We start from the raw sequence: 10,976 nt of genomic DNA, 5'->3' as shown, positions 1-10,976 counted from the left end.
CTAAATAACTTGTTCATAAAATAATCTGATCAATAAATTTTAATTCATTGCATTTTATTCATATTTTTTTTACATACCTATACTTTGATTAAAAAATATGCAAAATAGAAATTAATTGTGAATGAGAATGAAAATTGAGGTACGAATTACATGTTTTCATATAAGTTATTATAATCGATTAGTGCGGCTCTTTTAAAGAACACATTAACCACACTAATCGAGGGATTCCTGTAATTTATCATTGCCCCACCTCTTAGGAGGGAGTTCAAATGCAAAAATATATTTCACTGAAACTTGTAGAGTTACTATCTAAAACTGCCTAAAATTTTATCCAAATTTGCTGTACAGTTTCAAAATCCACTGCATTACACCTCACTAAAACTTTGTATTGCCATTCAGTGGCACAAGAAAATAAAACATAAAAAGTCTTACGGCCACGCACTGCCGACTGATGCATGACTGCTTCATTCTGCCTGCCCCACCAAACTTTTTCATGTCCTTGCAGAAATGACAGTCACCACAATCTGACCTTAAACATGGTTCACACTTCTTGCAGCGTGTTCGTCTCCGCTTAGCATTGTTGTTACTGTTGTTCTTCCCTCCTGACTTTCCTTTTGTACCTGATGGGATGCTTGTTCTTGGTTTAGTTTTTGGTTTCTTCATAAGACATAGAAGATATCAATTACTTTTTTCACTCCAATTTTCAATTATGCCATGTTTATAACTACATATTTACATCCATATCTTAAAAAAAAAAATACTGTTTTCATAAGCCTTAGATCTTTCGAAAGTTATTTAATGAATACCTTTTAAGTCCGTTTCTTCATAGCCCAGAATAATCTAGTGTTAAATATTATTTCCAAGTATCATTACTGTCACATAAACACAAAACTTCTTCAAAGTAATAATGCCAGTTGTATTAAAAATAAAATCATTTGATGACAGACAGTTTTATATCAAACAAATAACAGATGAATAATTACACCAATCAATATAAAAACAAATTCAAAAGTAGAGTTATGAATAATTTAAAGGTGCTTAAATATAATCACTAAACCAGCTAACAGTAAACTGAAGAAAAATACCTAGAATATATCTAAGCACAAATCTATATACAAACAACAATAAATCAGTTTTATACCTTCGATTCTGGCCACCACAGAACAAATTTACCAGTACAAGCTAGCTGAGGATTATCATTCTTGTGTTCTTGGAGTAACATCTGAAACATATTTAAAAGATTGAAAACAGTTTTAGCACAAAACTTTTATGGTAATAAGACTAAACTAATAAATATGTTTACAGAAACTATCAAATGCTTGTAGTGTGTATTTGCACATTTACTGTTAGGATAATGTGGACTTTTATATTCTTGGAACATAACGTGGAAATTCATAATGTTACAAATTTATAAGTAGATAAGATTATTCCTTGCTTTCAAAGTTACAGGAAGTGAATCTATTTCATCACTATTCAAACAGTGTAAATTGTAAAACAGAACTAACATTTTTTCATTATCATTAAAATAACAAAGCATCAGGTACTTTTGTTAACATTGCATTCAGATATGTTCCTTACTTTTCAAATAAAACTAATAATTGTCTTTATTTTTGAATGAAAATTATTAAACTGAACATCAAATACATATACATTATTATTACACTGCAATTTATCAAATATCTTCATTATATAATATATTAGAAAGCTTACAGTTATAATGCTAAATTGATATTTAAAATAATGTATCAAAATGTTAATAACTACCTTTTATTAATGTTTAAGAAATCAAATAAGAATGGAAGTTCACTTGAAATTCATTCAAAGAATACCTTAACATCCAGTAGGAGAGCTTCAGGATTGGCAATTAAGTCTGGAACACATTTTTTATTAGCTGGAAGCCTCTGTAGCCAATTAACGACAGCCTGAAATGTGATACATTTTACAATTACATACTTTAAGGCAGTTATGAAAATCATTTTAAAAGAAGCCTATAGATTATTCTGTTGTGAGTTAAATATTACTTTTGCTAATGTCCTCAAACAAGTAAAAAAAATTAAACAATAAACTTTTACCTTTATTCCAGACAGCTCAAACTGGGTCAAGTGAACAATTTTTTCTTCAGATTCCTCACATAATTCTCCATTAGCTATCTCAGTTGGAGGCTTTCTACGATATGAAGAAGTCAGTAAATGTTTTTGTGTAACGATAGGCTTAGAATCATTAGATATTTCATTTAATTTTTTACCATTCACACTCGGAGAATTTTCACCATCCATTTTAGAGCTAGTTACTCGAGGTGCATGGGGATGAGATAACTTGACATATGGGTTCAACTGCTTAGTATCAGTAATTTCTCTTGTATCACTAGACACTGCATGAGGATTACATGTAGGTTCCAATTTCACTGTGTTTTTTTCATTTTTTTTTGGTGGAGATTCATTGGGATTGATTGGTTCACCATCCACGTCACACAATAAATGGTTTTTACCCATCACAGAATGAGCATACCGTTGGAGTACATACCACAGCATCTCCGTATAGAATGGATATCGAAATTTCATAGGTACCTATGAAAACACTAATAATAAACTTAAACTGCACAAAAGAAAATAATTTTTTTGCAGGTTCCAATTCCATTACACTTCTAATTACAGAAAACAATTTACATGTAGACACTTGTTTTAGGATAGTTATGCAAAAACTCTTAACAAATACAGTACATTTAGACATGCCATATATAAAATATGGCTTACCACATTTCATCACAATATTCTCTGATCTAATTAAAAATTTAATTGGTAGCTTAACAAAAACTGTAATAGCATACACAAGTGTGTACACATATGTTAACAATGAAAAACAGATCTTACATGGGTTGCATCTTCTATTTCTGCAATTCGTAACTGTCTTTCAATGGCAAAGTTATGCAAAAAATTACCCCCAAATACTAATGTATCTTCTGGAGTATAAACAGCATGTATCCAGCCTGTAAAAAACACTTAGCAGTCAGTGATTGAGAACAACAATTTTCTGAATCATCTGTTGTGCCACAAAACTTTTAGTGTTTACTCACTGTAAGCATTTAAATGAAATGATCAATTCACTAGTGGCATCTATAAAAACACCTGACACTGTCACTGTTCTAGCAAACTACTTGTACTATAATGACCAAGATAACAATCAAATTCCAGAATTTATTCCTAGTTATTTTAAAATACCCAAAAAGAAAAAAAGCTAATACACCATTTTGAAATAAATGATAAAAAACATGGTAAAGATAATAATCAAAACAGTTTATGTTTTTTAAAGGGCCAAAAAACATGATCATATTGACATATCCTCAACCCTAATAAAGAAAATATACCATGCTCCAAAGAATTTAATTCAACTAAGAATGCTGAATTGCAAGTTAGCTTCTTTTGGGGGGTGGGGGGTGAAAGATAATTTTCTCACAGCAAACTCACTAAGTGCACAGATCTGCTTCATAGTCATATCACATTTCACTGACATGGTTTTAGCATTGTAAACCTTCAGTTTTACTGCTGAGCCACAGGGGGGCAGTTTCAAAGATGAACTTCATTGGTAAATGTTCAGACCACATATTATGTTATCATAAATAGAGTAGCATAAATAGATAATTTTCTCACAGCAAACTCACTAAGTGCACAGATTTGCATCATAGTCATATCATATTTCACTGACATGGTTTTAGCATTGTAAACCTTCAGATTTACTGCTGATGCCACAGGGGACAGTTTCAAAGATGAACTTCATTGGTAAATGTTCAGACCACATGTTATGTTATCATAAATAGAGTAGCAAGAAAGGCTGTAGTAATAAAACAACTAACAAGACATGAATCATATGATAGCTTCTTAGCAAATATAAGCTTATACTTTGGAATGGGCAGAAAAATTATACAAAAAATAAAATCAATAAATTAACTGATTACAGATGAGACTTCACACAGCTTCACAAAAATGAAAGTTGGAAGTTTTTTTGTTGTTTTTTTCGTTTTTCTTTGCTAGTTAAACTAAATAAAATAAGATATTTTTCTGGAGTTAATAATTGTTGAAATAGTTAATTATCTTTACTTAAATTCTGAAAGTTAATATGCAAGTATGTACTGTACACTTGAAAGATTCTCTCACTTATCAATAAAATTATCCTTTCGAACCCAAGTCAACAATTGCAACATAACCTGAACACGTATGAGGATTTATGCTGATTGGTTCAGCTCTAAATCAAAAACTCAACTGCTGGGAACTAATTTCCATGCAGGGGTAGGATGGGGGATCCCAATCAAAGGGGTGAACTGCAATTATTCCAGCACACGTGTGAGTGCATCATGTCGATTTGTTTAGCTCTAAATCCTAAACTTAACTACCAGGTACCATCCTCCATGCAGGAGTAGGACGAGGGATCCCAATCGCACAACATGTGTGAGGGCATGATGTTGATTGGTTCAGCTCTAAATCCAAAACTCAATTGCTGGGAACCGAATTCAATGCGGGGGTAGAATGAGGGATCCAAATCATTATGATGGCTCACTCCAAAGCTACAACATCCCCTCAGAAAAACCCAAACAGAGATGGAGCATCAATTTGGAGGACATCTTGTCACCGACACCAGCAGAACACCACTCCCTACTCCCAACTCAATGGAGTTATTATTGTTTTCATTGTATATCTCTCATTCAGGAGGATATCTCAGTGGTCCTCCATCCCAGCAGTTTGGAACTGGAAAGTGGTAAGGACTCGTACTCCATTAGAAGAAGCAGGGTAAGAGAAAAATGCAGTTGAAAGTCCAAAGGAACATTCATACTGGAGACTGAAATGGGTAACCACAAAACCCTATTTTGCAAAACAGACCCAACCCAATCTAATGGATGGGCAGTAATCTTATTCTGCTTCACCCATGGAATCCATGGGTTAATACAGTCTGGAATGGGGATATTTATGAATCAAATATAGCATGAGGAATAATTTGCGAGCGATCTTGTGGAATACCTCATCTCTGGTTTATGTGATTGTAATGAATAGTGTGCATTTTAAGGCCATGGAAATTATGAAAGTTAAGTAAACATGGCTGTATAGTGCAGGGTTTTGTACAATTCTAAGTGATTGAAGTATAACTGGACAGGCACCACCCGGCACAGGGGGAAGGATCCTGGTCAAAACATGAGACAGGGCCCTGAAAAATAATATATAAAACAAAAGAAAGAAAACATATCAAGTTGCAGTCTCACCAAAGAGTGAAGGATGGAGACGAGTGGAAGACGGTACCCCGAGGGGGAAGAAACAGCTTCCCAAAGCAGATATTGGGAGATTAACATACGAGGTGTAGTCCCATTGCTGACAGACAAAGTACCTCCAACAAACAACAGGGTTGAGATGCAGGTAAACGGCAAGGTGCCTGATTGGAGTGAAGATGCCAGGAATTGATTAAGAGAAGAAGGAGACAAGGGATAAAGGGTCAATCAATACATAAGCCAAACCAACAGGTAAGGGAGAAAGGGGAAAAATTGCAAACAGAGGAGTGGTGTAAGGGAATGAAACTGCAGGAAATGGAGTCAATGGAAAGAAGCCTTGAAAGCAATGAAGCAACCTAGAGCATGTGCTGGACAGAGATTGTCATCCAGACCTGACCAAGAATAAAGGTGGAAGATGGCAAGAAAAGAAAAACGACGAAAATAATACTCCACATGAGTCCCCAAAGTGTAACTTGGTAAAATCGATCCAGAACACAAAGATCATATCAAGCCAAAACAGCCAAGAAAACCAGACCTGTACTGGCTAGGAAGGATCAGTCAGAAAGACATGACCCATGGATAATAAAAATCACCTTGGGAAGAAGACTGATAGATTGATAAAAACTAAAGTTATAAACTGGATCTAATCCTGTCTGAACGTATTGACAGCCAGAGCAAGTGAATGATGAATCATAGACCATAAACAAAAGAGGTAACTTGGAATCGAGAAAGGAGACAAATACTTCTCATTGAGAAGTACCCACAGGAGGCAGAACCACTGAAAATTTGAGGATTGAGAAACCATTCCTTGATAGAAAGTGTGTTGGGATTGGAAAGGCAATCTGCACTGAGGACGAAATCAACTGGAACAGGACACACCAGGAGATTTATGTCAAGTGTGTGGGTTCAAAAAGAGAGATCCACTGACTACCACAAGAACGAGTGACATAAGCCACTACCTTCAATTAGTCAGAATGAAATATGATTAGTCAAATCCGGACAAGGTGAAGAAAGTGAACCAAAGTACGTTGGATTGCCAGAAGTGCCAGGGTGTTAACATGGTTAGACCTTTCCTCCATAGACCATTGTCCTGAAGTCTCCTGCTGATTGACCCATGCCCTCCAACTTTGGAAATGAGCATCAGGGAAGGGAAATAAATCTAGACAAGAGGGAGGAAGCGGTAAACCTGATGACATGGGGGATATGTTCAACCACCAACGCATATAGTCGAAGAGGGAATGAGGAAAGTTATGAGAAAAATTCAAAGGAATGAACCGTAGCAAAAGACCATGGGTCATGCAGGGTCTCCGGAAGAGATTGCAAATGTACCAACCCAAAGTGAGAAGTGCTTCCATAGAAGCCACATTCCCCAATGTGTTAGAAGCTCGCTAGCAATAAGATAGTTAACCATAATGGCATGAATAACAGAAAGCTCTATCATATGCATATGAGGAGAAGAATGGATTGTCCCGACAGAGATGGGTGTTTAAAAAGACACTCCCCAAACAGACAAAATTGTTAAGTAGGTAACAGGAAAGACTTATCCAAATGGAAAATCCAACCACCCAAGCTGCTTGTATAAGAAGCAAATGAGTGTGTTATGAACACCCGTTTGGAAGGAGCTAAACGAAGCCAGACATCCAAGTAGTGGCATTAGTAAAATCCCCCAAAATGCGGAAGTTGGGTAAAACACAGACAACCTTAAAAAAAGACATGGAACTGAAACAAGTCCAAAGGGTAAAACGCAAAAATGGTACTGATTCATGTGGTGAAAAAAAAACTAAGATAGCTTCCTGACAAATGAAAAATAAGAACGTGTACCATGGGCAGACTCAGTCCTGCAAAAATTGCCCACCCAACTGTGATCAAAGACTACACATTAAAACAGGGAAGAACTAAGAAGTTATTGAGATTGGGCAGATAGATCCAGAACTCCAATCAGCATTGAGTATACACGACAAATGGAGAAACCTGTAGGTAAGACAGGTAAAGGATGGGTAGGTACCAGACATGAAATATGAAAATAGATGGCAATGGCTCAGAATAAATCAAAAGATAAACAAAAAAAAGAATATAGCATTGCAGATACCCCACACGATGCTAAATGCATAGGAGTAGCCTGAAGAAACAGACTGGTGGAGAAAAAGAGCCTACCATAAGTCCCTACTAGAAGTAGATGGTAAATGAACTGCACAAGACATTGTCCTACCCTAGAAGATCCCAAAAGCAAAGAATCCACCTCAAACACCTCAAAATGGTGTGAAGAAGGAAGTATCCCATGAAAATCCCCTAGATATAGGTGAAATGTCTAAGAAAGGAGGTGTAAGCAGACCTGTAAGAGAGTCTATAGGGTAAGACTAAGCATAAAAAGCCCGGTGAGGGATAAAATGGATAGGACTAACAGAGACTGCCCCCATGCAGGCGACAGGAAATGTAAGTACATAGAATCAAGAAGAAAATAATATGCCTGTGTAAGGAAAGGCATGTGTTACATATTAGAATTTCAAATGGTCTGAAACCGAGTTAACTGATAATTTAAATACATGCCGATATATAGTTAATTTATGATATTTGCCAACAAGATTGATACACACAGTTTTATTTTATTTTATTTTTTAACACAAATACGTTTTAATATACACAAAACAATACAATTTACAATAACAGTTATTACAAGCAATGATTTATAAACAAAAGTTTCACAAACTTGCAAGCAATATAAAGTCTTCTTTCTAGTCTGGAACTTCTTCGATATCTTATTGAGGGTTCACGTTGAGCGAGTTGATTACAAGTTGACGTAGGTATAATTCACTTAACAGGAAGCTAGCTAGCTTCAAGTTGACGTAGGTATAATTCACTTAACAGGAAGCTAGCTAGCTTCAAGTTGATGTATATACAATTCGCTTAACGGGAAGCTAGCTAGCTTTGTCCTTCGTAATTAATCAGCAACACACACACACACACACAGAGTTTTCCACCATGACGTCATGCAATGTTTTCGTACAAATACTAATGTCCGATGAGAATCCACTGAAGTTAGATGAGTTGTAATGTTCAAACTTTGTAAATGCTCCTGGTCAAATATCTGAAGTTTTCCAATTGATAAGCATTATAACAATTACTGTTATAGCTTCCAAAATTTACAGCAAACTAATACTAGATACTCTCTTTTTTTGGCATGTCGCATTGGTTATATTTATAGGTGTGTGGAGGCTTTCTAGAAATTTAAGTTTTATGTAACAATACTGGCACTAACACAAGCATTTATGTACACACCCATATTGTTGATTCTTACTCTCGACAATCTTCTACAACTTTGTAAAATAGGCGGGAGTTTTGCAATACATATTTAACAGTATAAGCTATACATGCTTTTAAATATAAACCTAATCTAAACAAACATTGATATTAAAATAAATATATAATAATAAATTTGTTACTCATGTAAGTACCCTCTCCCTAAAGAGAGGCAAAAATGCTCATCATGAAACATGTCTGGAGAAGGAAAGGAAAATTATACTGTGAAACGTGTCTAAAAAAGGTTGAGGTAGGCCTAGCAGATTCCACAGTAAATGACTGAGAAGGTAAGCCATAATCAGGTGGAGGAGATGGTAGGGGTCCTTACAAACTAAATTAACTGTAAGAAATATAAATTATAAAGAATTATAAAATTAAATGGTTGATATAATGTAAATTTAAGAAAGTGTGTAGTGAAATAAACATATCTTTAGATGTTATGTGTTGAAGAAAACAAGTTATTGAACCTAATTATCGAATTACCTGTAAGATGAACTACAGGTAAACTGAAAAAAACAAAGACAATTGTTAAGCCTAATCCAACTGTGCAGGACAAAGTATATCACTAAGCTTTAATTTAAAAACATTAACCTAATAATAAGTAAGTACCATATTGACAGAATAATTTATGTGGACCCCATCTCCAGTGTCCCTTCCACCACTGTCAACCGTTGCTTATGTTTCTGCCTAAACTCAAAGTGATATTTATGGGTGTGTGGCACTACTATTGGTGGAGATTTGTTGCACGATAATTTGCATGCAAGAATCAGTTAAACCATGTGAATAGAGGAGTGCATGGGAGTGAAAGGCTTGTACCATGCGAAAAACAAAATTTTGTAAAGAGAGGGCAGCACAAAACAAGAATAGCTGTGTATGTGAGCAGAAGTAAGGTACCTTGTTGGAAATAGAAGTTCTCTACGGTTTGTGTATGTACTATTGACTAACTTTACCTGCTGGAATAAAGAAAGTATATCCAGTTTTAAGTTCAATCCTTGCACATTTCTCAACAGTGTCTCCAAAGAACACATCCCCCTGCTTTCCAGATAAAACCCACTGTTCATAAAGGGTAAGGTTTCGTTCAGTAGGAGGAATCAACCAAAACACCTGAAAAAACAAATAATTCTGTACACAGGCTTTCATATTCTTTTAATAACATATATTATTATTATTATTATAAATATGTCAGAAAAAAAACATATAGAATAAGAAAATGGTTAAAAGTGCTAGAGTTTTATTATTTGCTTTTTAAATGTCATTATATTATATTCTTGAAACATAAAACTTTGTAAATTTCTTATATTTTTTTGTAAATATTAAAAAATAAATGTGGCATTAAAGAATGATAAACTTAACTTTAACCCTTTCAAGACAGGTCACAGGTGAAAGGCCATGTCATCTCGTTGTTTGATTCGCATTCAATATTTTATTGAACTACTATTTCATGAATTTATGTCAGTAACTTTGGTATGAAACTGTAGACTATAATTCAAATTTTAGTACTATATATTACTCAATTTCTTAATTTAAAAGCAAATATTAAAAAACACAGATAAACATCGATTTTTGTGTGTCGTGGTATGTTGAATCAGCACTGGTTTAAATTAGAAGTCTCCACCCATCTCTTTCCATTTTTGGAAATGCTCCCTTATATACACTTACTTCTACATATGACATGAATAACCAATCGGAAACTCATAATGTCCCCCTAGTGGCTTTCTCGGCCATTTTAATGGACTTGGCGCCATTTCTTTCTTTTAAACCAATATTTCAATGAGGTAGGGTGTGTCTTTAGTCTGCTCAAAATTTCATATTTTTTTTAGAGTAAAATATATCTTAGTTACTAAGCTTAATAAATTATGGTAGAATTCTATGGTATTAATGTAGTAATTTATGATTTTTTAGTTATTCAAAAAATGTATGTAAATTTATGTATACATAAAACCTAAAAAATAATATCTTGTTTCATATCCTCCACATGCAAAATTTTTAAAGGCTTAACAAACTACATCAAGCAGCAACCGAGTACAAAGGTCGTAACTAGAAAAGATAATTGTTTGCATTACTTCTTTAGTTACTGTTCTATGTTTTAGGAAAAATAACTTTAAGAACTTATTTCAAAATAGCAGTAATTAAAATACACATATAATGTATAATAATTGAAAACTGACTGTATTTTACAAAATACAGGTCTACTAAAACACAGCCAAGACAAGTTACTTTTCACAGACCAAAGGTCAGTTTTATGTTAATTGATACAGCAACACGAGTGCACGTGAGCTGCGTCATTGTAACTTCTGTATTTGAAAGGTCAATATAATAAAAATAAATATATATAAATGTATAATGTTGGGATTTAAGCTATTTATTCTAAATATTTATGTTTTTTGTGTTTATAATTTTTGTTCATTCTAGAATGAAAGAGGCATAA

General features: G+C 34.2%; 1 protein-coding gene across 8 annotated transcripts in view; it reads right to left on the bottom strand.

The window, feature by feature from the left end:
- The window catches only part of LOC106461338 (lysine-specific demethylase 2A-like), a 41,037-nt gene that overhangs the window by 9,462 nt on the left and 20,599 nt on the right, over nt 1–10,976 (bottom strand). For all 8 annotated transcript variants that reach the window (XM_022388219.1, XM_022388216.1, XM_022388214.1 and 5 more), the window contains 6 exons: nt 9,499–9,652; nt 2,871–2,986; nt 2,073–2,567; nt 1,830–1,922; nt 1,142–1,222; nt 433–657 (listed from right to left, as the gene is read on the bottom strand). In XM_022388219.1, the coding sequence (XP_022243927.1) occupies nt 433–657; nt 1,142–1,222; nt 1,830–1,922; nt 2,073–2,567; nt 2,871–2,986; nt 9,499–9,652 (1,164 nt within the window). The remainder of the gene's footprint in view (nt 1–432; nt 658–1,141; nt 1,223–1,829; nt 1,923–2,072; nt 2,568–2,870; nt 2,987–9,498; nt 9,653–10,976) is intronic.

Source organism: Limulus polyphemus, unplaced genomic scaffold (genome assembly GCF_000517525.1).
Source record: "Limulus polyphemus unplaced genomic scaffold, Limulus_polyphemus-2.1.2 Scaffold937, whole genome shotgun sequence".
In the NCBI taxonomy this organism is placed as follows: Eukaryota; Metazoa; Arthropoda; class Merostomata; order Xiphosura; family Limulidae; genus Limulus; species Limulus polyphemus.
This window is presented reverse-complemented; position numbering and strand designations above follow the sequence as displayed.